General features: G+C 51.1%; 11 protein-coding genes across 11 annotated transcripts; 7 read left to right on the top strand and 4 right to left on the bottom strand.

Moving 5' to 3' along the window:
• Positions 1 to 34: 34 nt before the first annotated feature.
• VTP21DRAFT_11640 (uncharacterized protein) lies at positions 35 to 1,045 on the top strand (the record flags this gene model as incomplete). Its single annotated transcript, XM_069391107.1, has 1 exon — positions 35 to 1,045. The coding sequence occupies one exon, from the start codon at positions 35 to 37 to the stop codon at positions 1,043 to 1,045; it is 1,011 nt and encodes a 336-aa protein (XP_069252271.1).
• A 403-nt stretch (positions 1,046 to 1,448) lies between these two features.
• VTP21DRAFT_11639 (uncharacterized protein) lies at positions 1,449 to 2,605 on the bottom strand (the record flags this gene model as incomplete). Its single annotated transcript, XM_069391105.1, has 6 exons — positions 1,449 to 1,481; positions 1,550 to 1,788; positions 1,856 to 1,979; positions 2,045 to 2,117; positions 2,184 to 2,301; positions 2,356 to 2,605. 6 exons carry the CDS (start codon positions 2,603 to 2,605, stop codon positions 1,449 to 1,451), a joined length of 837 nt encoding a protein of 278 aa, XP_069252270.1.
• Positions 2,606 to 2,784: 179 nt separating this feature from the next.
• Positions 2,785 to 3,840, top strand: VTP21DRAFT_11638 (uncharacterized protein; the record flags this gene model as incomplete). Its single annotated transcript, XM_069391104.1, has 3 exons — positions 2,785 to 3,082; positions 3,373 to 3,459; positions 3,602 to 3,840. The coding sequence occupies 3 exons, from the start codon at positions 2,785 to 2,787 to the stop codon at positions 3,838 to 3,840; spliced, it is 624 nt and encodes a 207-aa protein (XP_069252269.1).
• A 581-nt stretch (positions 3,841 to 4,421) lies between these two features.
• On the top strand, positions 4,422 to 6,885 carry VTP21DRAFT_11637 (uncharacterized protein; the record flags this gene model as incomplete). Its single annotated transcript, XM_069391103.1, has 5 exons — positions 4,422 to 4,568; positions 4,632 to 4,855; positions 4,922 to 5,129; positions 5,201 to 5,795; positions 5,873 to 6,885. 5 exons carry the CDS (start codon positions 4,422 to 4,424, stop codon positions 6,883 to 6,885), a joined length of 2,187 nt encoding a protein of 728 aa, XP_069252268.1.
• A 644-nt stretch (positions 6,886 to 7,529) lies between these two features.
• Positions 7,530 to 10,388, bottom strand: VTP21DRAFT_11636 (uncharacterized protein; the record flags this gene model as incomplete). Its single annotated transcript, XM_069391102.1, has 10 exons — positions 7,530 to 7,846; positions 7,913 to 8,230; positions 8,299 to 8,877; positions 8,952 to 9,135; positions 9,196 to 9,289; positions 9,361 to 9,535; positions 9,612 to 9,885; positions 9,959 to 9,973; positions 10,063 to 10,179; positions 10,251 to 10,388. 10 exons carry the CDS (start codon positions 10,386 to 10,388, stop codon positions 7,530 to 7,532), a joined length of 2,211 nt encoding a protein of 736 aa, XP_069252267.1.
• Positions 10,389 to 12,257: 1,869 nt separating this feature from the next.
• Positions 12,258 to 15,120, top strand: VTP21DRAFT_11635 (uncharacterized protein; the record flags this gene model as incomplete). The annotated part of the gene is made up of 8 exons (XM_069391101.1): positions 12,258 to 12,560; positions 12,635 to 12,734; positions 12,819 to 12,920; positions 12,985 to 13,097; positions 13,164 to 13,213; positions 13,304 to 13,460; positions 13,529 to 13,611; positions 13,686 to 15,120. The coding sequence occupies 8 exons, from the start codon at positions 12,258 to 12,260 to the stop codon at positions 15,118 to 15,120; spliced, it is 2,343 nt and encodes a 780-aa protein (XP_069252266.1).
• A 411-nt stretch (positions 15,121 to 15,531) lies between these two features.
• VTP21DRAFT_11634 (uncharacterized protein) lies at positions 15,532 to 16,428 on the bottom strand (the record flags this gene model as incomplete). The annotated part of the gene is made up of 3 exons (XM_069391100.1): positions 15,532 to 15,734; positions 15,942 to 16,130; positions 16,230 to 16,428. The coding sequence occupies 3 exons, from the start codon at positions 16,426 to 16,428 to the stop codon at positions 15,532 to 15,534; spliced, it is 591 nt and encodes a 196-aa protein (XP_069252265.1).
• A 579-nt stretch (positions 16,429 to 17,007) lies between these two features.
• Positions 17,008 to 18,959, top strand: VTP21DRAFT_11633 (uncharacterized protein; the record flags this gene model as incomplete). The annotated part of the gene is made up of 2 exons (XM_069391099.1): positions 17,008 to 17,869; positions 17,962 to 18,959. The coding sequence occupies 2 exons, from the start codon at positions 17,008 to 17,010 to the stop codon at positions 18,957 to 18,959; spliced, it is 1,860 nt and encodes a 619-aa protein (XP_069252264.1).
• Positions 18,960 to 19,844: 885 nt separating this feature from the next.
• On the top strand, positions 19,845 to 20,180 carry VTP21DRAFT_11632 (uncharacterized protein; the record flags this gene model as incomplete). The annotated part of the gene is made up of 1 exon (XM_069391098.1): positions 19,845 to 20,180. The coding sequence occupies one exon, from the start codon at positions 19,845 to 19,847 to the stop codon at positions 20,178 to 20,180; it is 336 nt and encodes a 111-aa protein (XP_069252263.1).
• A 383-nt stretch (positions 20,181 to 20,563) lies between these two features.
• VTP21DRAFT_11631 (uncharacterized protein) lies at positions 20,564 to 21,483 on the top strand (the record flags this gene model as incomplete). Its single annotated transcript, XM_069391097.1, has 3 exons — positions 20,564 to 20,731; positions 20,934 to 21,020; positions 21,088 to 21,483. 3 exons carry the CDS (start codon positions 20,564 to 20,566, stop codon positions 21,481 to 21,483), a joined length of 651 nt encoding a protein of 216 aa, XP_069252262.1.
• Positions 21,484 to 21,866: 383 nt separating this feature from the next.
• VTP21DRAFT_11630 (uncharacterized protein) lies at positions 21,867 to 24,489 on the bottom strand (the record flags this gene model as incomplete). The annotated part of the gene is made up of 7 exons (XM_069391096.1): positions 21,867 to 22,565; positions 22,643 to 22,972; positions 23,052 to 23,189; positions 23,257 to 23,331; positions 23,404 to 24,217; positions 24,285 to 24,341; positions 24,428 to 24,489. 7 exons carry the CDS (start codon positions 24,487 to 24,489, stop codon positions 21,867 to 21,869), a joined length of 2,175 nt encoding a protein of 724 aa, XP_069252261.1.
• Between the last annotated feature and the right edge of the window lie 51 nt (positions 24,490 to 24,540).

Genomic DNA, 24,540 nt, shown 5'->3' with positions numbered 1-24,540 from the left:
CCAGCATACTTCCCCTCATTCCCTTCTATCACGAATGACCAATTGCCTGATTCAACTGTCTCTTCTGGCCTCGCTTGTGGGCGTTGCCTTGGGTCACGGCAAGCTCCTTGATCCTCGCGGCTTCAATGTACGCACGCCCGACAGTACCATCGACTGCGTCCGGTTTACTAGCGCTCAGCCCTGTGGCACCGGCATTCAAATCCCAAGCCCGGCCTCCGACCTCCCAACCTACAACGCAGGCGAGGAGGCAGGCATGACCTGGCGCGTTGCCAACGTTGACGGTGGCGGCCCATTGCGTGCATTCTTGGACGTCTCCGGAACCGGATCCAGCTTCTCCACTCCCGTGCAAGTGACGCGAAGTGCCCCTGGCCTCCTTGGAGTAGGGGCTCGAGGAACCTATCCCATTTCCCTTCGTATGCCTGATGTGGAATGCCAGGGACCCAATGGCGCCTGTTTGTTGCGGGTCCAGAGCCCTACTGGCTTCGGAAGCTGTAGCTGGATCAAGCTTGCAGGAGGCGATAAGAAGAAGCGAAGTCTAGACGGCTCGCTCGAGAAACGTCAGGCCGACTTCCTCGACCCCATTGGCATCGGCGACACCATCATGGACACCTTGCGTGACCCGTTGGGGCAGGTTGTTAACACTGCTCAAGGTCTATTGCGTGCAGGAGGCGACAGCGTGTCGCCGACCGGAAACGAACAAGTTGGCAACACCTTCCAGCCAGTCAACTTGAACCCCCTCAGCGGTGGCGGCGGTGGCGGCGATGGACCCCTCGGTGGGCTCCTCGGCGGCGTTCTCGGAGGTGAGGGTGGCGGCCCTCTCGGTGCTCTCGGCGGCATCCTTGGAGGTGGAGGAGGTGGTGGTCTGCTCGGAGGTTTGCTTGGGGGTGGCTCTGGCGGAGCGGCGCAGGTCGCTCCCCAACCCGTCTCGGCCGCAGCCCAACCCAAGTCGATGGGCCAGGCCAAATCCCCCGCCAAAGCCAAAGCCAAAGCCAAGAAGTCGACCAAGAAGCAGGCCGCTGCTAAGACTAGCGCATCGACCTACTAGTTGACCCCCGTCTTAAGAGACAATCCCATACACATACGCCATGTATCCGCTAGTTAATGAGTTATGTGTATATTGATCTGCCTTCACTCACCCCCTTCCCCTGGTAGGGAGCTAATAGCATCCTGTAGAATTCAAATTATTTTCTTATGTGCACTGGTATCACCCTTCATTTAGTAGACCTTGTTCATAACCTTCACCTTCATTCTTAGTAAACACGCACCTTTTGCTGTAATTAAAACAAAAAAAAAGGCTTTGAGTTGAAATTATATCTATTCGAAAAAGCAAAATCTTTTTCTGAGAATGCAGAGAAAATCAAACGCGAGGAAAATATAAAAGGAAGAGCCACACATGGGATAAGAAAGGTGATAGGGATAACAAAAAGCGAACAAGAGGGGGAGATGAACTATACAGGTTTGTAAAACATCACAGTGATATACTAGAGGGGCGAAAAATGGACACTCAGTTAACTCTCTACCTAGTCACAACTACATCACGCATTCTTACCTTTTTCCGATACCGCTCTGTGCAAGCCAAAGCCATGACTCCGTCACGGATACTGCATGCATAGAGGTGATTGAGTACAACATGATTTGGAACCGGAAGGACACTGTTATCCTCGCGGCTGACTTGGTGGCTATTGAGCAGCACTTTTTCAAGGTGAGGTGGGAGGGAAGGTGGCTGGGCACGGGTAGGCTGTTCTTCGTAATGAGGGATATCGGCCGCATAGCTGCCAGGAGGTGAATCTAGAAGAGAGGAAGGGCAAAGCTGTGGCAAAGAGTATCGGCCTTCATCGGGAGAACCTAAACTTACTTTGCTCGAGAGGGTCCGTCGTTGAGCAAATATCGATATCCTCCTCGTCGCTCACCACCTCGATATAGTTGACGAGATTGCCGTTGGGATCGGTGGCTGTCTCGTAATCGGTGGAGCATTTCCACTATCAATTAACCCCCATAATTAAATTCGGCCGAGTTGCGTCAAACGCCACTTTTAAGCATTTACCTCGTCATCGACAATGAATTTTAGGCGATGGGTGCCATGCGGTAACTCGATGACCGTAGTAAAATCATGGGAACTAATTCCAAGAAAACAAGATAAATGGACAGAATCCCACATCAGAGAAATATATCCATCAATATACCTCTTCACTAGCGGAATTTTCTCCTTCCAGCCGTTAAAGCTTCCGGTTACATAGACCCGATTTCCGCCCATGGTCCAGTTCACAATGGTGGGTACTCCTGCTACTCCTTTTGCTCTTACTAAAATCTAATGTCAAATCTCACTCGATTCCGCAAATAAATAGGGCTACTTACATGAAGTGCTTTCTCTTCGTCCACCCCACCCAGACAAGGGGGATGATGCACGCCAAGAGTCTGAATAGCTTTCCCCTAATGTCAGGCTATGTAAGCGGGGCTCAATGTCTAGGCGATTTGCCGGAGAGTGTAAGATATCGCGATTATCCGTTATCCGATCATCCGGCGGATTCCGCTGTGGCGGCTGATCTGGAGAGGGCTGCAGATCTTGCCGTTGTGAGACATCGACCGATGAAGGCTGGTTACCCATATGCAAAATCTAGTTGATATTGATTAACGAATCGTGCTAGAATAATTCTATATCCGTCAAATATGTATAGGGATGAACGCAATTTTTGAATTATCTTTTCCCCCTTTAATCAAGTATCCGATAGCTATCCAATACTATACAAAGACAGTCCGCCTTTCACAGCCAACATGATCAATTCAATGGGCACTAGCGTGGCTATTGACACTCGAGGAGGCATGGTGGGAAATTTACCACTGGATATCGAAATTGGCAAATCTTCCCATATTAGAAGGTGGTCTAGAAAATACCGACCTCTTAATCACATTGCTTCAACTAGAAGGCGGTCAGCACTTTCAGTAGAGGGACTGGCTCCATTCCAGAATAAGCAGAGCCAACTTGGCAAGAGCCTAAGTCATCCCAAAAGTCGGCTCAGGCAAATCAAGGGACATGGCATTCCCACTCAACCTGGATCTCCTCCAAAATCATATCGGCCACAAGGTCGGCTGGAGAATCGGCACTGACGCCTGGCTCCCTCAAATATACAGTACCAATCGAGGAATAGGCCGGAGTTTAACACGGTCATTAACCTACAAGGACTCGACCATGGGTCAAGATCCGTGGTGAAATTACAAGCCACAGGGCTTTGAATGGTCAACGGAGAATATGTTTCGAGGCTCTTGATGGAGAGGCTATTTCGTTGGGATTAGTCGGCAGGGTTTATGCATCGATAGCCGGCACTAGAGTGGATTGAGTGGTATAGGGCATACTGATGTTATCCCTCCTCCTAGACCCGCGCTTCTCTGTCTGGTGTTTCCACGCCCAGCACATGGTTGCGCCGCATATAGATTTCCAGACGGCCGTTAATCGAAGATTCAGTAGAGGGAGGGGGGAAGCAGCTGGAGCCAATACATCATTGCACCAGCAAATATGGAAAGGGACTTATGGATAATCTACACGAATAGTCTTTTCATATAGAAGATTTAATATTGAGGAAACGCTCGTTACTATTTGGTTTAGTTTTTATTTATTTTTGTTTCATTACCGGTAATGGAAATCTCAAAGTCACAAACGGATTACAAGCTAGCTTTCCTTGCCCTTCCATGGGAGCGTTGCATGGCTCTCCACGGCTGGCCGGGCCCAGTGATCTTCTGGAATTGGACAGCCAGGGCTCTAAGGTTAACGACAAGAATGCTCCCGGCCTGATCCAGGACTCAAGTCATTGGAATTTAGCAGCGAGGATGATCCTGTGTCGCTAAGACCAACTGGTGTTTGAGTTCAATAGAAAACATATGCTACAAGAACGAACAGGCCGGTTGTAAGAGGGGGGTGATAAAAGTGCTACGGGAAAAAAAAACTATTTACTCCATTTGTTTGTAATTTGATCCATCGGTGCTCCTACATTAATTGCTTCAACTGTCAAAAGTGCACTTGGTCGTCTAGCTTGTACGGTAGCACAAAAGGTCCGGGAAAGTTGAAGGACATCGAAGTGAAATAATAATAAATACTGGCTTGGTCTGTTATCTCTTCTCTCTTTCCTCTCTCTTTCCCCTGCCTGCTCTAATAGATATCAACATTATCGTTTATTTTTCATCCCTTATACTTTTAATTGTATTTATGTGTGTTGTGTTTATATTGTAATTTCCTCTACTCTCCTGCATTGCGTGTGTAGAGCCTCCCACCATCATTGTGTTTGCATTCTTTGCACTTGTACCGTCCAAATTTGGTAGGCTTCATTGTTGCATTCTGCTCTCCACTCCCAACCTAGGGCCCCCCCCCATTTCTCCCCCATCGGTTGAGGTCATTGACTGACTCTATTGTCTATAGACATCATATTCGAATGCTCTCTGACCCTATCAACAATACTGCACCAGGCGCCCATTTCAACGCTAATAATACGATGTTTGATCGCCATGGCTCTCCATTAAAGACGGGCAGCTCCTCGCCCGAATCCACTATTGAATCCTCCGCCCGTCTACCACGCACGGTAGTTTGATAACGTTGGTCTTTTGTTGGTCTATCTCTAAATCTTTTCCTAATTTTGGTCTAGTCCTCTTCGATTTACCTCTCGACCGAAGTTGGGCAGGATGGCGGCCAGTTCCCTATGCTTGGACTCTACAACATGCCCACTGAACTCCTTTCGCCTGGGATCCGATTGCAAAATGCTTCGAGGTCACTGCCAGGCTCGCGAAGAAATTCAAGGCAATGGACGGCAGATGAGCTCCCCGATCTTGAAAAGCTGCGCCTGAATAATGAAGATGACCTGGCGGCAAAGTAAATCTCTGAATTATACTCGATGTTATCATGAATGGAGCACTAATAATGGACACTATGTTATAGGAAAAAGAACATCAAAATTTCCACCAAGAACTTCTCTCTCGACGACACGTTCCTAGATAGTCCCTCCTATCCGCCCCCCCAGTTCAATGACAAATTCCTTGAAGAAGGAGAGGACGAGCGCGAGCCTCCATTATCCAGTTCGTTTGCCCGACGATATCGAGACGAGGACTCGTTCCCAATCCTGGTCCGGGGAGAGTCTTCCAACGAGGTAGGCACTCTTTGCGCTCTAGGTTTACCCTTTCTCCATTGCCCAGACTAATTCCGAATCTTCGTCCGTAGTTTGCTACCCCCGCCGCCCTAAAGCACTCCAACTCTGCCACGGACCCGCTCCTCCGCGATTGGTACTCGAAATCCTCGAACCAAGCGGATCTGCTTCGCGAGCAGACCGCCGCTGCGGTTGCCGCAGCACATGGCAATCATCACCTCCCAAGCTCGGCCGCCCTCGCCGGCAGTGCCTACTCACCCCAGTACGCGACGGCTGACTTAATGTATCGCCAACAGCTGCCTGCTCTGCTTGACCCAACCGCCGTCGCTGCAGCACTTGCTTACACATATCAGCCGTATGCGCTAGCTGATGTGCTGAACATGCCGGGAATGGCGTCAACGACCCCTGCTGCCAATGCTCGCACTGGCGGATCCAACAATCACTCCAATGCAAAGGGAAACAATAACAACAAGAAGAAGGCCAATGATGCGGAGGCGATGAGTAGATTCGCGGGTGTGAACGTGGAGGATTTGGAGGGGCGGCTCTACTCGCTGTGCAAGGACCAGCATGGGTGCCGGTTCTTGCAGCGCAAGATCGAAGAGCAGAACAAAAAGGTGGTGGAGCTCATCTTTAGGGAGGTTCAGCCCCACTTTGTAGAACTGATGACCGGTAAGTGTTCCCCTTCCGAGATGGAGCCGGCTCGTCCTTGCGTGCTAAGTTTGCCTTGCTCCTCTTCTTCCTCGTAGATCCGTTCGGCAACTACCTCTGCCAGAAACTCCTCGAATATTGCACCGATGCCCAGCGCACGAAGCTCGTCCAGACGGTGGCTCCCGAACTTGTCACCATCTCTCTAAACATGCACGGGACGCGTGCGGCTCAGCGGCTGATCGACCACCTCTCCACGCCTCAGCAGGTTCAGCTTGTTGTGGACGCTCTGCGTGATCACGTCGTGACCCTGATCACCGACTTGAACGGAAACCACGTCATCCAGAAATGCTTGAACCGGCTCCCCGATAACCAGTTCATTTACGATGCGGTCGCCGCTCAATGCGTCGAGGTGGCAACCCACCGCCATGGATGCTGTGTCATGCAGCGGTGTATCGATCGCGCCACGGACAAACAGGTACAGCAGCTGGCGGAGCAGGTGCTGGAGAAGGCCCTGCAGCTGGTGGTGGACCCGTTTGGAAACTACGTGGTGCAGTACCTGCTCGGGCTGGAGGATCCTCGCTTGCGCTTCGACCAGCGGCTCGCCCACACCTTCCTTGGGAGCGTGACCCGCCTCTCCCTTCAAAAGTTCAGCTCGAACGTGGTCGAGAAGGTGATCCGGGTATCGGATCCCGCCACCCGTGTCCTGTTGCTTGATGAGCTCTTGAACAAGCAGCGCCTCGAGGGCATGCTTCGCGACCCCTACGGCAACTACGTGGTGCAGACTGCGCTCGACTGCGCTGAGCATGGGCAGCGCATGCGGCTGATCGAGGCGATCCGCCCCTTACTGCCCGCCATCAAAGGCACCCCCTACGCAAAACGGATCCAGAGCAAAATCCAACGACTGTCGATGGCGCCCCCCTCCGTCTCGGGGATGCAGTCGTCTCTGGTGGCCCCGGCCTTGCACCCGCACCCCCACCACACCCATCCTTTAACGCCCGCCCAAGTGCAGGCCGGATTGACCGCCGCAGGGCTGGCGTATCCCCCCGCGACCCTGGCGACGGGAAATGGATACGGTGCGCAGAGCACCGGGTGGTTCATGCATGGGTACTAAGGAGAACACAAGCTAGCGTGTCCCCCCCTTATCTTCGCTTTTTAACTTATTCACGATATTGCCCCTCGGATACCTCTTGATAAAAAATAACAACCCTCTCTCCTAACCCTCCCTTAGATCTGTGTAGACTTTTTTTTTATATTCTCTCCTGACGTCTCTCCTTATATATCCAACTCTACTTCTGTGTGTCGAGTTGTACTATTCATCTGTGTGTGCTTTCTCCTCTGATAAATTGTTCTTTTATACTTGTTAGCAGCAAATGACTTTTTTTTTCGCCAAAAAAAAAGGAGTATTAGAGATATCATCGATGTATTCATTTTTTTATATTTTTTTTATATATATCGTCAAGAAAAATAATAAAAAAAGGAGTATTTTTAGGATATATCGAAGAAAGTGAAGAACAACGACATTAAAAAAGAATAAATTACGTGTATTTTTGGGCGTGTTTTTATAGGGAAAAAAATTCTCAAGATCCTCAAAATCCTCGATTCCATTCCATTCTATAACTCCCCATGTTCCATAAAACCTACAACATCCTGTAGCCAACAGGTGAACCACAAAACGAAAACAAATAAAATAGGTAAATAAAGAAAAAAAGTAAGAAGCAAGAAGAAAACTCTGTCAGAGGGAGGGGAGGGGGCTATCTAATCAACCAGATTCCAGCTCTTTAACCACCTCCGACTCGTCATACGCGAGGCTGGATAGTCCATGCCGAACGCAATGTCTGAGAAATAGATGAAGACGAGAATCACAAGGGCAAAGACGGCACCGAACACCAGTGGACGAGAGCGCTGCGGCGTGAACTGGTCCAGGAGGTAGGGGGCCAAGAAGATGGAGAAGTAGAGCGCGGGCAAGTAGTGGTGCACGTAGGTGACGCGGCCCATTAGCCAGAATGGGAAATAATGCAGCAGCCACCCGAGAAGGATGGTCTGACCAACCTGTGTGAATTGGCCCCATTGCTCTAGATATGGAGAGGGGGGTCATTAAATGCATGTTCGATCTAAATGTCAATGTGAGTGGAGTTTACCAGGCGATAGGTCGTATATTTTCCTCTCGCGGCGTAAGACATAGTATAGCAGCAGTCCCAAAAACACAAAGAGAGAGAGGGTTGAACCCCACCACACCACAGGATTGCCCAACAGATAATATTTCACGGTTTCGTCACCCCATCCGCACATGCGCAAACCAACCTGCATAAACGGCCATTGGTCGGGGGTCGAAGTGAGGATATCTTCCTTGTCGGGGTCGGGGGTGAGCGCGTTGTTGGAGGTTAGCATGGCCACGTTAAGGTGCAGGAGATCCTTGAAGAAGTTGGAGCGGTAGGATTTAGGGGGAGCAGGAGGCACTAAGTGTGAAAGGGGGTCAGTAAGGACCGGGCTAGGCAGGACAAAAGGTAGGCAGCTAGAGACTTACGTTTATCATTCCAGTGCTGCTCCACGTTCCACATGGCATGGGGATCGTCCAAACGGTTCCGCTTATCGCAGTACACCTCGATCTGTTTGAAGCCCCACTGGGGAAGCACCACGTTGTTGGCCGTGAGCAAACACCCGAGGTTTACGTGGCGCAATCGAATTCGTGTTGTCAACGACCGGACATGCGTTTTGCTCTTATCGTACATGTCGTCGACGATCTCCACCTTCCAGTGGTCATTACTATCTCCAATGGTCTCGTTGCCGTAGCAGCTGACCTCCCACTGCGACGTCGTCACTGGTGCCTTGATGGGGTGACTGTGGAGATTCCGGCCGGTAGGGCCATGCATGAGGCGGACAATGTCACCATTCCTCACGTACTCCACCTCCTCGCTCTCAGGCACCACCTCGTTTGCGGCGTTACGCGGTTTTCGCAGAATCCACTCGTTGTTATTGTCCTTGTAGTGATAGCATGTCACCTGCTGCTGCTTCGAGCCACTCGGGAAGGTTTGTACATGGGAGTGGAGAAGACCCCCGCCATAACCGGAATTCTTCAGTGTAAATTTGGAACCATATGCAAGCTCTGGAAGAGGAAGAAAAAGAAGCCTCATTAGACACATATGGCTGTGCTTTTTGCCCAAAGATCCTCATTTGTACCAAGCGGATTCCGATCGTAGTCGTTTCCAACCAGCCCCGCCTGAAAGAGTGAACTCATTTGTGCGTCACCTGGCCCACTGCGGTTCAAAATGGCAAAGTGGATTGCAAAACAACCGATGTAGATGCAAATAGGCACGATGATCAAACATACGATGCGAGCTATCCAGTGTCTAATGTAGATAGACTAAACATAAGGGATTAGCAGTCGGTTAATTGTGCACTACTGAAAAGAGATTCAACTTACGGGCTTCATGGTCGTATCACCAAACTTATCCCATAAGTCCGAAACCGTGTAAAGACCAACTAGCGCGACTGCAAACAATCCAACCCATTTTACACTTTTAGGAGAATACAAGACAAAGCCTCAGTGAGAACCTATCCAGCCAAATAACTGAGGCACAGGGCATACCTTGCCACGCATCCAATAGAGACACCGGTGAGATAAAGCCAGAGCCACCAATCCGGGGAGAAGGATTCGCTCTGGTAATTGTGGAAGCGAGCCAGACAGAACAAGCTTGCCGCAGTGAAAAATAGCAGCATCGAGTCCAAGAGGATGAAGCGACTAATGGTAAGCAAGGATAGTTCTAGGTTGAAGACAACCCGGCCCAAATCAGAAAACCTTAAATTCGGAGAGAGCTTACAATTATAGCATTGACTTACCTAGTAGCACCATGGTTGCAGCCAGGATCGACGCTCTTTCCGAATACCTCAATGCTTTGGCTGTGTAGAAAGCCAAGGGAACAAGAAGGGCTCCGAAGGTTGCTCCGAACATGCGCATAAAGGTGTAATTCACATTACTGGGATAGGTGGCTCCGGATTCGAACCCGAATGAGCCATCGTAGCCAGAGAGAAGACCAGAGAGCGCAACAAGCATTTTCGCAAGAGGTGGGTGCACATCAAAGTAGAATTCGCGCTTCAAGTAATGAGATCCGAACTAAAATATCCCGATGTAAAAGATGAGAAAGAGAGTGCAGAGAAATGCTGCATTGAACATGTGAATATACTACCTTTCCGAAATGAGCCTGAAATAATGTAGATAATAAAAAAGAAAGGGAGGCATCAATAAGTTGAAAAGAATGGAAAGAGACAGATGAACAGAGGGGAGTCTCACCTCATCCCAAACTACAATATTCGATTTTCCGATCAGCCTCCATCGAGTCCAAAACGAGAGTAGAGTGAGAAAGGCGGGTATCACCCATTCTCTATTCTCCTGTAAGTAGTCTAAATACTAGATTGCCAGATCGATGAAATCCTCGAGTTAGCCCAAAACCAATCCCACTGGGAAATTAGAAGATCTACTTTATTGCCACTAGGCCGCCGGGGTTTAGAATACTTCTCGCCAATCAGCCCATCAAATCCCTCTACATTGACAAACTCATCACCACCTTCCTCAATCGCGGTGTAGGATGGAACATGCCTTCGCTTGAGCCTGTCCATCTTTAATTCTGATGAACATGAAGTGTGAATATGGTGAAGCGACTCCGAACGTTTTCGAATTTTTTTACATCTGTGCGACCAGCCCTCTTATGGCTTAGATTTTTAAAGTTAAAATACCCAGAAATTAGTCGTTCGCTTCTGGTATTAGAGGGTTTCAACGATATATACTGCCTCGCCCGAGGAGATATTAGGAAACCAGGCTTTCCTGTGTTGTCAAGAATAATTTCGATTATTCTGAAGAGAGAACAAACTATTGTTCTTTTCCATACACTTATTATGGAAAGCTATCAGCAAGCAAGATTTTACAATTAAACGTATAATCCTGCCAAATCAAAACCGGTCAATAATTTTAGGAAGATGTCCTGGATTGTCCTCAAAAAACCCTCGATCGTAACTAAATGATTATGGCTGGAGAAATAGAAATCCGTGCACAAAGGTTTTAGACAAAAGAGAGTGTGTGGTTGAACAATCTAGTGGGCAATATTTACACATATGCAAGCGCTGCTTTATTTATCCCTTGTCTTAAATGTGCGCTCCTATTATGAGTCTGGAGCTAGGAGAATAGAGATTCCTCTCGAATTGTTTATTGAAGGCTTTAAATCCTGTATACCTTGAAACGGTGCTCCAAGGTTCGAGTGCCCGAACTAATTTACACGGAGAGCACACCCATCTAACAAGTCATCATGATCCTATTAAACAACGCTCTCCTGACAAAAAGTGGTGTATGGCACACAACATCATGTATCCACTTTGAATTTACAAATTCATATTAATTAACTATGTCGGGCGGACACCCACACATGAGGTATAAAATCGACGGTCAAAACAAGACCTTTTGGTAAGACACTATTCCAACGAGAATAACAGTCATGATGAAACTCGTATTCTTACGTTATCCATACTCTGGAATTCAATCCAAGCCCTGGCGTTTCAAATGATCCGAGCAAGGGGCGGAACACACTGTCAATACTTTTATGACAGCTTTTGGTACAATATGGGAAACAAGAAATCGCCCTGAGAGGCAAAGTAGATTATCCAGAGGGCTGGCGGCTGCATTCGCAACTGGATAGATAGAGATCGATAAGAGCAAATGGATAAATGGGCGACGATGGATGCAAGAAGCCGGTTAACCGCATACAGCAGCATCGAGCATTGCATGATGAATCGGGAGAAATAGAAGGCAGAGTGATGTGGAATGATGTTTTGAAATGGGTTCTAGCCCATTTCACTCGGTTTCCATAGGCAAGCCGGATTCCCCCAGGGAAGACAACGCAAACTTTGTGCCAAGGATCCCCTTTTCTTCCATTTTGAATTAGCACCACCGGATGTAGGCCCGTAGGATTGGCGCCATTCTCCGCTGCTCAGATGCGCACACCGCGCTGGGATCACCCAGCCATTTGGTAAGAAGGGTATTAAATATTTCCAAAATTGTCGATTCTAATTCCCTGATATGGGAAAATCGGATTTGTACCCCTTACTAACCTTATTATCTGCTGATTTCCCGCATCAGCAGGATCAGTTTAAGAAAGCAGCTGCACGTTATTTTCTTTTCCTTTTGGTCCCATTACCTCCTTCTTCTTTCCTCCATTTTCACATTTGCATTACTCCCCTCTCTCTTTCACGCACACTTTTTATTTTTAGTGAGCCAAGTGATGATCAAATAATAAATTAGCTATAACATTGGTCAGTTTTATTTTATTTAAGACTCCTGCGGGTACGTGCTCTGTCTCTGGGCGCAGTTGAGACCATTGTCAATCCCCTCTGGATTTTCGATCTCACGCTCTTCTTGGCTATTTTTATTTATCTTCCTATTTATCGAATTTTATAATTTATAATTCATCCTCACCATCGCGAAATCCAGGGGAGGGAATGTCATTTTCCGTTAGCAAACTCTTCAAATCTGCAGCTTCAAACGAACCTCCAAATACCCAGCCTAAACACGATGCCTTACAAACCGAGTCACCGACCTCTCAACGCATGCGAAGCTCATCGCTGAGCTCCATCATGTCGCTTTTCTCACTTAAACCTACAGCCAAATCCGAGGAAATTCGGGGGCCGGTTTCTTTGCCGGCGAGGCTGCATGGTCGCGAATCGGAAGGAGTACGCGCCGATTCCCCTCCGCCCAACACGCTGCCACCAGAGCCAGAGGAGTTGGAGTATAACCCGTTTTATGTAAGTGTGCTTATCCGTGTTACAGTGAGGTATCTCTAAGGCTCTCTTCCATCTGATTTGACCACTGGATTTAGATTGCACTGAGAAATACGTCGCTCTTGCAGAGGGTCGCCGTTTTGCTTGTTCCACACTCCAGCAGCCTGGTGGGATTGAACATTACCAAAGACCTTTTACGTAAGTGTTTTTTTTTTCTCCACATCCTGGAGGCGATATGCGGATTTGCATGTGCATATGCATGACTGCTTCCATTGGATCTAGAAACACACTCGCTGGTTCCATCACCCTATTTCAAGGGCCAGTTTATATCGATGAACGGAAAGACTATCCTGACAGAAGAGAATTATGTGCAAGGATTAGATGGTACGGGCCTTTTGCTTCCCTTGGAGGTGTCCCCTCCCACCTACTAAACACACTGTCATCCTAGGGTTTAAGCGCAGTAGAAAGGTTCGAATTGTGGCTGAGGAGCTCGCCTATGACAGGGACTACCGTTCGGTGCGAATATTAACGGTGGAGCGACCCCTTGAGGGCTCTCCAAAGGTAGCCCCATCTCTCTCGAGGATTGCTGGTTGAGCATCGTTATGGAGACTGATCTCTCTATTTTAGCCTGTCGAGCATGAAATTATAACTATACCCCCGATTCGCGACCACATGGCGTACATGTTCTTTTTTTTTTGAAGTTATAAACTTCTTTGAAGTCGTTTTTCATGGTTAGCTGAGCAATTTATTTTTTTCTCAATGGATAGCGATTTCGAATTTTTGAAGAGCTTTCCCGAGAATGCGGAGGCGATAAGGAACTTTCTAACCGCGGTCACTGCCTTCAATGAGAATTATATCTATGTGCGGGGCTATACTTCCTATGCCGTTGACCGTATTGTACAGATATATGAAAGGTTGCTTGAGGTGGGGGGTCTCCATTTTGCATTCCGACATGCGTCGGGTCAACTCATCCTTCCTCTCCAACTGTATAGGAGGTATTGCGGGATAGCCCGCGGTTAAAAAGAGCGTGTCGAGTGTCCACTGGATATGAACACCTTCGTGAATTGATAGAGAAGTAGGCACACTTAGTTCTTGTCTGGGATTGGACCCCCCTTACCCTCCTTTCCCCGTCCTGTTCTTTCTTCCTAGCGTCGTCATGGGTCAAGTACACCAAAAGATATTCGTCCAATCCCTGCTCACCTTCTTTGGTAAATACGATACCTACATCGACTCTATTCTTCGGGTGTATGCGCGCAAAGCCACCACGCTGGATGGCTTTAACGTGTCTGAGGAACTTCTCGGCATGCCGCTTGGATACCTTTCCGATGCTTGCCATCAGCTATGCCGCCTTAATGATCCGAAATCCGAGGAGTCGCCCGAAGACTCCTGGTTGTCTCCTTGCGAATCCCATCCCCTTCAAACACCGACGCCCAAAAACCCTGCACTTACCCCGCTGGAGAGACTACTCTGCGCGAAGCAATGCCTCGATGACATATCCCATGCGGTCAAGCGGTATATGTCCGAAATACGGCCAGGAGATCCCGACGGCGCGCTGGTCACCTCCGATGACCTCATCCCCCTTCTCGCCTTCATCCTGGTTCGAGCCTCCATCCGGCATGTGGCGAGCCAGCTCTACTACATGGAGCGATATCGGCTTGCTCCGAGAACGGACCACGATGAGCTAGGGTTTACGCTGGTGACCATGCGGGCCTCCGTCGAATACCTGAAGTCGGATCCTTTGGGGCTGCACGATGGGTCCTCCGTGTCGTCCCTCTCCTCCCTGCATTCCATTCACTCCACACCCTTCAGAACCGCCTCCAAGCCCTCCCCCCTCCAACTACGGCCTATCCATAGCGCTCCCTCCTACCCCGCCACACCCATTGTGTCCCCGCTTGCCTCCCCTCCCCCCTCTCACCCTAGAATGCGCACCGCCTCTTTGACCACCACCTCGCTCCGCGGATTGCCGGACCTCTCCCCCCACCACTCTCGGTCACCCTCACCCTCGCCCTCCCCGTCGCCGTCGCCGTCTTCCTCTTTCTTGGCCAGCTCCTCTCGTCAGCCGCTGGGCCACCGTAAAAGCAGAAGCATGGAGTTTATGCCCAACGACTTGACTCCTGGCGCGAAGAAGATGGGTTCGCATGAGGGCGGTTTGTCAGTGGTGTCGAGAGGGGCGGATGCGAGTGCCACCCCAGATCCGTCCACTTCGACGCCCACCAAGGTCCCACAGGTGAATTTGGTGCCACCCGGCCACCCTCTCTCGCCCGCCTCCTCGGATTCGGATTCCGAGAGTGTCAAGGAGAGAAGCCACTCGGGCAAGAGCGTGCCTATCCCCTCGATATCGAGCGCCCTGCGCTCTCCGACACTCCACTCGGCGCCGGAGGTCATCCACCTGCGGAGGCCGTCGCCCCTTCTGGGCGACCATTGCGAGCGATCTGGGGGACTGCAGAGGATAGAGGGGGAGGATCGAAGGCGGAGGGAGGCGGAGGAAGGGGAGGAGTTGATGGGTGATTTTTTGAGTTCTCTGTCCAGGATGGATGGGCAAGTTTATGGGGACAGGAAGGGTTCGATTCGATATAGTAGGTGACAAGTCTAGTCTTTTTACGATGCAATACAATCCAACCCTATATATAAATATATATATATATATACACATTTACACATATATTTATCACGTATATAATTAGACGCATTTCTCAATTATATCTCAAGTTATTCTTTTATTTGTTTAATGCTCTGAACTCTTGTATTAGTACGACGCATCCTTTTGCTCTCCTCCCTCTTGCGGGGGGGCGGAGGGGACTTCCAATTTGTCTTAGCCGAGCTCCCATCCTCATTCTTATTCTTGCTTTTATTCTTATTCTATTCTTATGTCTACTCTTACCTCTACCATGATAGAGCATTGGTACGCTGGTTGTTCTTTGCACTTTCTGCCTTGTTCTTGCTCTACTCATTAAACTCTGCTTGGATGGATCCGTGCCTTCACCCTTACACACGCTCACACCCCTCTTTCGCTTGTACCTCTGGCTTGAAACATCCCTCCCCCATGGCCGGTGTCTTTCTTTTTAGAAGGCTTGGGATGGCCCCGTGGGATAGGGTCGTAGGTGTCGACGAGTTCTCCTGATTGCTTGCATTTGGACCGGGTTGCACAGCGCAATGTGCGACAGCAAGCCTTGAATACAGAGAACCCCTCCAGTATGACTAAAGAAAAATTCACGGCAGGAATGGGTCGATCTCTGTGTCATTGTTTGTTTGACAGTCACAAAAGGGAAAGCCGGAGATCTCGCTTGTTTTCCCTGTCAAAAATCCTTAACTGCCCCCCCCCCTCCCCCTCCCACTCCCCCATCGGCCCTTCTCCCGCAGTCTCGCCATCTCCCAGCTAACGAGGCTTCATTTGACTAAAATAACCCAGGAGAAGCAAGGTACAAACGGGCCAAAACAAAGCGGTGTATTTTTTCCCCGGATGGATCTGGCCCATCTCCCGACGGGGAAATCCGAATCCCCCCATCCTTCTTTCGATGGGGTGTGTGTTCTGGGATCTAAGACTAGTGCGATTGGGGCCCAAATAGCCAGGGAAAAGCGGCAAGGGACTCTCGGCTGCAGATGCGGAGTGGGGGGTTTTGAGTTCTTCGGAGCTTGTTTTTCGTTCGGCTTGTTTGTCGCGTCCCCCCTAAGCGGGAGGGGGGGCCCCTGCACACCAGCCACGCAGCGGTGCAGGAGGCCTAAGTTGACAGCGGTGGGCGGGAGGCGCGGGGGAGGGCGGGCGGGCGGGCGGGCGGGCGGCCGACTCAAGCCAAGGAGTTCGGCTCAGCAATTCATCCGAGATCCCTCTCGGGAGCGCGGCGGCCAAAGCGCTCAGATGCATAGCGAGCGTTCCAATCCCACTTCCTTGCATTACATGCTGCGAAAATCCTTCTCACTTGAGCCATTTCCGGGTGAGCTGTTTCACAGGGCCAAAAGGGGGAAAAGCCGTTCTAATTAAAGCCTAATGACTTGGGCCAGGCGTCCGAATATGGGCCGCGGAGGAGGGCAGCCTCGCGGTCGCCGAGCTAATTGATTTGCCGCCGTTTCTTCCTGAGCCTTTATCGAGAAAACAAAAACCTGAATGTACTCGGTTCCGCCAAAAACCCATCCTTTCTCGCATTCCCCTATTCCCCATATTTATTTCCCCGTTTTTTTCCACTTTGCGTGTGAAGCTTTTTGTCGGTCTGTTTCCCCTCCTCCGCGCCTCTTGCATCCCCGTTTCTCGCCCTTCGCTCCTCTCGCCGCTGTCGATACCTCCATCCCATTCTCTCATCCCTTCCTCCCCCTTTGAATGCCCCTTTGTTGCAGCATATAGCTTAGCTCCCCCCCCCTCCCCCGCCATCTCGAAGGTCTGCTCCACCCTCCTTCTATCGCGCTCCTTACAGTTTTGCGTGTCCCTTCATTCGGTTGCCTCTCATTGCGTTGTGCTCGCCCTTTCTCCCTCTCTTCTATGTCCTACCTACTCGCAATGCCCTTGCAGTCTCCCCATGCCACGGTCTTCCAGGAGGGAATGCCGAACATGAATTTCTTTCCCGACTCCCAGATCGCTCACGATCCTTACACGGCTCCACCCCCGAACTTCGCCTCGGATGATTTCACGGCCACACAGCTGCTTACCACTCAATGGGGAGCTTCCAACGAAGGACAGCCACTCGTTACCAATGGCCAGGAGCCTCCGAGCTCTTCGCAAGTCTTGCTTGACGAAACATCCCCAACCTCATCCGCTACCGATTCTGCCTACCCTACCCCCATCCCTGACTACGGCCAGGCCCCCTATTACTCATTCCCCCTCGACGACTTAACGAGCCCTTTTGCCCCCAATGGTACCGTTGCGGACCTTTCCTCCTCGGCTAAACCCCTCCCCCACCACCCCTGCTCCAATTCTCCGCCCGCCTCCCCCTTGCAGCCCTCTCTGGAGACCGGTGGCGAGGACAACCCCTCTCTCTCCGCCCCCAACCCCAAGAAGCGCACCCGAACTACCCCCGAGCAGCTTGCCATTCTCGAGCATGTGTTTGCCGGGAATCCCATGCCCAACAATCGACTTCGCGATGAGCTCGCGCGGCGCCTCTCCCTTCCCCAACGGTCCATTCAGATCTGGTTTCAGAACAGACGGGCCAAGATTAAGCAGATGGTCAAGCGAGCCATGACCAGCGCCGACAAAGACTCGAGGTATTCGCCGTATGGCCTGCCGGGCTATGCTCCGAGCGCCCTGTATCCCGCGAATGAGGCGGACAAATCAGGATGGGGAGGATTCACGCCCATCGCGCTGGAGGCGCCCATGAAGGCAAGCCTGTCGCCCATGTTCCCTAGAGGTAAGTTGGAGAGGGGAGGGGAATCTCCCCCTTTCGTTGCTGTTCCTTTGTCTTCTCCAAGGTTGAGGTGCTAACCTCTCGGGGATTCTTAGACGCTTCAGGCAACACCTTCCCGCCAACGGCCTCGGATCATGGCGATCTCCTTGCGTGCGACGAAATCATCATTGGCAAGTGGAGGCGCGTTCGCCTCAGTTCGGACGACTTGTTGTGTATTGTTGACAAGACTCGCAAATGGATGACATGGCTGGTCCAGGACAAGGCCAACCGCTTCAAGATGGAGTTTTCGTTTGCCTCGGTGACGTCTTTGGATCTCATGTGCCAAGGGCCGCTCGCGCAGATGGTCCTGCGTTTGGAGTCGGCGCCTACGTTCTACTTGGAGAGGTGCGAGGCCGAGCTGAGGGATAGCAATGCGGATGCGGACGCCGCCACTGCGGATGGGGCCGGAGCGCAGGAGAAGGCAGAGGAGCAGCAGGTTGCCAAGCCGGAAAAAGCATGGGTGCGATGCAGCGATTTCACGGAGGCCAAGCAGGCATCCCACTGTCTGATTCACATTCTTCGCGGCCCCTTCATACTGCTCTACCAGCAGGTGCGTGAAATCGCTCTAGCCGATGAGCATATCGGAAGGGTGACGCGCTACGGCGCCATGTTCCGGCCCGAGGCGCGACCGCTCAGCCCCTCACCCCACCCGCCCCTCACCCCTGCCTATGCTTCGCAGCCCCCGACGCCGCAGTTCCACTGCCTAGCCCAGCAGCACCCCGCCAATGCCCTCCCTCTGCGGCCACCGTTTCTCCCCGAGTATGGGAACGGGGCCGGCTGGCCCGTTTCCATCACCGAGGACGGGTTTTTCCGATCGCGGCGATCCGCCTCTGCCCCGGCCACGAGGCTCGCTGCTCTCCAGATGGAAGCGTCAGCGCTGGCGGCGATCCACGATTCCTCGCTGATGCCTAAGAGCAGTCTGCTCTCACAGCCGAAGTCCGCCGACGGTGATGCCGTCGGATACAGCCAACCGCCCGAAAGCTATCCCATGGCGCAGCAGTCGCAGCTTCTGCAGGAGCTTCCGATGGGCGACTCCTCCAGCATGCGATCATAGCATCCCCGTCGGCCGCCTCCTCCATGTCTCACTTGCACCTTTCAGTGGCCTCGATGTAAAAACCAGAGTCCGCTCGAAAGCGGCCACTACTGAAAGTCAAATCTCACTCTTTCCACCCCCTACCATTGAACCGCACCTTCATCCCTGCACCCACCCGCACCCTCATTGACAAGCACTCTCACACACACACTCTCGCACATATTCACTCTTCATATTCACACTATTTTAATATCACTCTTTCGATATATTTTTTAATCTGTTTGTAATATCAATCTTTTTTTTTTTATCACGAAATATCTATCTCCTTCACTGTTCTCACTCTTTCTCACCCATGATTTTACTCTCCTCTATTCTCCCTATTTTTTTTTTTCTCTTCCATTGGCCGCTATGTATCCTTATAATCGTTTTTCTATCACTTACCATCACCTAGGCATGCTTCTTGCAGAGTCTCCTCCCCTCCCTATTTCCCTAGGGAAAGCCTCTTTCAACAAGCCACCCATCACTAGTAGTTGTTGTTGTTATTGTTGTGGTTGTTGTTATTGTTGTTGTGTCCCATCGATCATTATGATTACCCTATCTTTTTCTTTTCCTTTTTCTCTCTTTAGCTAGCTTAGGTTAATTAATAAGTAGGACGGAGGCGTCCTTTTTCCAAGTCCCTAACCGAAGATCCAAACATGAAAAGTGATGTTTTTCAAGATGAGATCGAAATGGCCGCGTACCACGGCATCCCAGTGTAGCAAATGTAGTATAGATCCTCGCGGTTCAAATTGCCCCGTTATCCAATTTGGCACCAAGTGCTTTATTAGCAGCAAGAAAAAAAATCCCGCAACTATGACTGTGAAACCGAATTCACTCTAACCTTGAGTCAACAAATCCCATTTCCATATGACCCCTACCGCTCAAGCCCTCTACTCACCCGCGTATTCAGCTAATCAATCACCAGGAGTTGAAATTCCCATTTCCCAGTCGTATTTCAACCCTCCCTCCTCCCCGCCTTCTTCTTCTTCTTCTTCGTTCGCCTTCCCACACCGCATATCGCTTCTCCTCAGCTTTAAGCCGCTGGCCTCTGCTACCTTCTTAGAAACCTCTTTCCTCCTCTCTCCCCCCTCTTCCTTCTCATTTCTCTTTGCATCCTTCCCCTCAGACTTGGAGACGCCGATTCTACGCCGCACGCCTGTTAACTATTCCACGCCGCCTAATTTCCCCCCCGCCTTTATCTAAACGATACCAAAACGCTCTTATGGGAGTTGTTTTTGACTTTCCCCGCATCTCGTTCCCCACTCCGCTCTCTGGTGTCTGGGCCACCGTGTTCTTCATTGCTTTCTGCTCTGGACAATATCTTGAGGCAGAGCTAGACGGAGATTAATCCCATTAATCCATCCTCCCTCTCCTCTCTCCCCTCTCCTCTCGGTCTTAGCTTCTAATTAATCCTCATTACTCTTCCTCTCCGGCTCTCTCTCTCTTTCTCTCTCTTGATAAGCTTTACATCCCCCCGCGCAGCTTTGCAGTTCAGCCGTTATTTATCTATTTAGTATTTTTACCCTCTTCTCCATCTCTCTTTTCTCTCCTCTCGACTCACGTCGTTATCTCGTTATCTTGGGGCCATGATCGGTTCAAAGAACAATTCCCGTCTCTTGACGCTTGGGCGTATGATTACGCTGCTTGAGCCGAACATCTCGCCCATTCGATTCGTGATTTCGGATTGCCCAACGAACTCGACTTTGAACTTTTACGTTCAGGAATTTCAAAAATGCGGAGTGACGCATTTGGTGGTAAGCACTCTCTTTCTCTTCTCTCTCTCTCGTCCTCTCCCCTTTCTCTCCCCCCTATTTTTTGCCCATATGGGCTTTCCCCTTATCTCCCTTATCTTCTGCGCCATGATGGCCCTCTTTTTTTTTTGTCGTGTTCCCCGCTTGTATTCACACGTAGATGCAGCCCTATTGACGTATACCCTGGCTTCTGCATTGTTCTTAGAGGGTCTGCGAGCCTACCTACAGCACTGAGCTGGTGGAAAAGGCCGGCATTCGCATGGTGGATATGCCTTTTAAGGATGGCGGGGCGGTAATTACCTAATCTGTTTTGAAGGCTCCCGAGCCTGACCAATAACCCCCTGTGTATCTGGCATTAGCCTCCCTTTTCGGTGCTCCGAAAGTGGCTCGCCCTTATCGAGCCCCAGCACTCGCCTCCCCCCACCATCTGCGTGCACTGCGTTGCCGGCCTGGGCCGCGCATGTGTGATGGTGGCCATTGCGCTGATAGAGTACGGGATGGAGCCGCTCGAGTCTGTGGAGTATATCCGAAGTGCAAGGCGCGGCGCATTCAACAAACGCCAGATCGAATTTCTCGACGGGTACCGCCGTATCACGCGTGGGCTAAAGGCTCCCGTGGCCGGGGGTATCGAGGGAGGCAAGGCAGTCCAGGCGCATGAGCAGCCTTCGGGGGCCAGCGCTCTGGCGGGCTTGGTGAAGAACCCGTTTGCCAAGATCTTCGCCAAGGACCGCAAGATGTCGCTTATCGTGAATTGACTATATGGTGGCGTGGATGGGAATGGTGGCGAAGGCGTGCACGGGGGCTTCTCGGTGCATGGCCCTGGGTGTTTTTTCTCATTTTCTATTGTCAATGCAGACATGGGTGTTCATTCTTATCTTCAACCACGAATAAATAGAATGGAAGCAAGTGATGACGCCCCCGCGTCCACATGGACCCGGAGGAATGATATCCCTATGGTTGACAACCATAATTACAAACAGACTATCAAACAAACAACAGTGTAAACAAAGTAAAGCAGATAGACAAACAAACACATGGTGGTGGTGGAACAGCTATGTAGCAATGGGAGTGATGTTAAGGGTGAGGGGAATGGGAGATGAGACTATGCACAAGGGGAGAGAGAGAGAGAGACTGATGCTTAAAGGAGCGTTTGGCGTGAAATGCAATTCAACAGCCAGGAGATGGGCTTGGCCTGCAGGCCGCCGCTCGAGAGGCCCTTGACGCTTGAGCACTTGGGGTCGAAGAGCACGATGGGCCGCGACGAGTCCACGGGCTCATTTTCCGCGTTGCTGCTCCGCAGCTCATGGGGAGAAGTCGGTGCCGGCCTGCGCCGCAGCACCGTGGCGCCGCCGAACACGGCTAGCCGCTGGAGGGCCAGCTTGCCGGGCAGCGGGTCTGGAAACTCGCCCAGGAAAAAGAACTTGCACCCGTGGAAGAGCTTCCGCCCCCCGCTCTCCCTTTTGCGCAGCGTCTCGCGCTTCACCCCTGCCTCCGGCTCCTCTGGACTCGTCTCGTCGTGGTCTGCCGACTTGCGCCCCAACCTGGGCCCCGCGACTTCCCCGCACGCCAAATCCCCTCGCACCTCATAGGGGCCTTCGTCCAGCCATCGCCCCGCGCGGACGCTGTCCACCACCCATCGCTGGCTGACCACCCACTTGCCGGCCATGAGGGCATACAAGTACTTGATGGTGCGCGGGCATAGCCCCTCCGGGGTCACGGATGTGACGACGTGGGTCACGTGATCCATGTTGAAGGTGTGGTCGCCGACGGGGGTCTCAATGACGCGCACCGTCAAGGTGGTAAAGTGGATCCGGCTGAGGGCCTCGGTAAACTGTTGCTGCATAGAGACGGGATATGCTTAGCCTCTCATTCCCGATGGTTGCCTCGGGGGGCACCCCGAGCCAGAACGCTTACCTTGTCTCCTTCCTTCAATCCGGTTACCATAAGCACCACCGACTCCTTGTCCTTTCTCCGTAATAGCCCCTGCTCTTCCTCTTCTTCCTCCTCGCCCACCTCCTCGCCCTCCCCCTCGCTGCCTTCGATAACCTCCACCTCCTTATGAAGCTTCTCTTCATGGTCCGATGTACTCGCGTCCCACGTTCGCGCTGACTTCCTTTCCGTCGCGGTCTTCGAGTGCTTAAGGGGTGGGGCTCGGAGATTGGTGAGCTCGGTGGCCGTAGCCAGGGAGGGGAAGGCGTCCGTGTAGAGGGTGGCCGAGCGGGGAGGGTCTTTGCGGGGTGGTGACTAAACAGTGAAGGGGGGGGGGGGACGAAATGGTGTTACAGGGAAGTGAATGGACTACAAAGAGTTGAATGATGCTTACTTTGGACTGCTTGGATCCGGAATGCAGCCGTGGAGGCTTCACGAAGGGAGTATCTTTAGCGGAATTTTGAAGAATGCGTGCAGGATGCTCTATTGCCCGTCTCTTTTGGGTATGCTCTCTGTCCTCGGGTGAATCCAGCTGGAAAAACAATAAAAGCAATGTAGAGCAGGTCGGCCAACCCTTTCGCGTAGGATTTCCGGCTTACCAGCTGCTTGGCTGCCTTGTGGTTGGTCAAATAGGACGTCTCCTCTCCCGGCTCTCCAAGCGGATGGCTTATTGCCTAAGCGCAAAAAGTGTTTTTAGAGACCCATTCGTGGGCGGAAGTCTTTCGCCGCTAACGATGCAAGAGTACCTTGTCTTCGTCGGGTATCATTTCCCGTTCATAGCGCACCGGCGTGACCGGATAATTTGCCATCACCAACGGGGGCGTTTCGCGGATACATAATTCCTCAGCCTCCTCCTTAATGACCGTATGGGGTCTGGACAAAATCGAGTCGGCCGTCAGGGCCGATCCTGCTCTCGACTCCGGATATAAGATGGGCACAGAATGGTTCGCACCAAGGCTCTCCGCCTCACTCTCTTGCTTAATCAATTCCACCGTGGCCTCCCCTTCTCCCACCCTATCGAACTGTGTCTCCAAAATGCTCTCGTCCATATCCACATCACTTAGTCTTCCCTTGAACTTAGACAAAGAGTGTCCGCCGAGATAATATGAGAGCACCCCGCTCGGTAGGTTTCCTTCAAGCTCTTTAGGTTCCAAACTGCATGCTTCCGTCCTGTCGCTCGCCCTCACTATTTCCTCTTCTTCCAAGGGCGTAGCCCGGACCTTTTCCACCTCCGAGCCCACCACTATTCCATCCTGCCCCTCCACGAGACCTCCATCCAAATCTATATACTCCATTAAACTTGCTTGCCTTGAGAGCTGTCCTGCCAGGGCAGAGGTCTCTCTATCGTCTCTGGGTTCCCTCTCCTCTCCCTCTTCCTCCCCCCCCGCCTCTTCATGCTTCTCGGGAGCTGTTCTGTTCGTATGGATTAAGTACTTTAGCCCATTTACACATTCGACAAGTGTATCATGTTGAGGATTTCGGCGGAGATTTTTCGGGATCATGGGTAAGTGACAACTCGGACAGGAGGCGGAATCGACTATTGAATCTGTAATACAGGCTCTACACGATAATTCATAGTGATCATCGATAATAATATAAAAAGGAAACCGATAGTAAAACTATTTACTTGCAGAACACATGGCCACACTCTGTGACTGTATATGTCTCCTTAAGAATATGTCCGCTATGAGACGCGACAGATTTTAGGGCAATAGTATAGGGACATGAAATTAGCCTAGCTTTTATTTTTGTTTGAGGCTTGAAAATTACCAAACGGGGCACAGGAGTAAGTGCTCCATCTTTTCGAGTGCCGTTTTAAAACGTTCATTCATAGTTGATCACCGAATGGTTTGAATGGGATCCAAGGATTTCGACAAGTCAAG

Source organism: Calcarisporiella thermophila, assembly GCF_041956535.1.
Source record: "Calcarisporiella thermophila strain CBS 279.70 unplaced genomic scaffold VTP21scaffold_9, whole genome shotgun sequence".
NCBI lineage: Eukaryota > Fungi > Calcarisporiellomycota > Calcarisporiellomycetes > Calcarisporiellales > Calcarisporiellaceae > Calcarisporiella > Calcarisporiella thermophila.
This window is presented reverse-complemented; position numbering and strand designations above follow the sequence as displayed.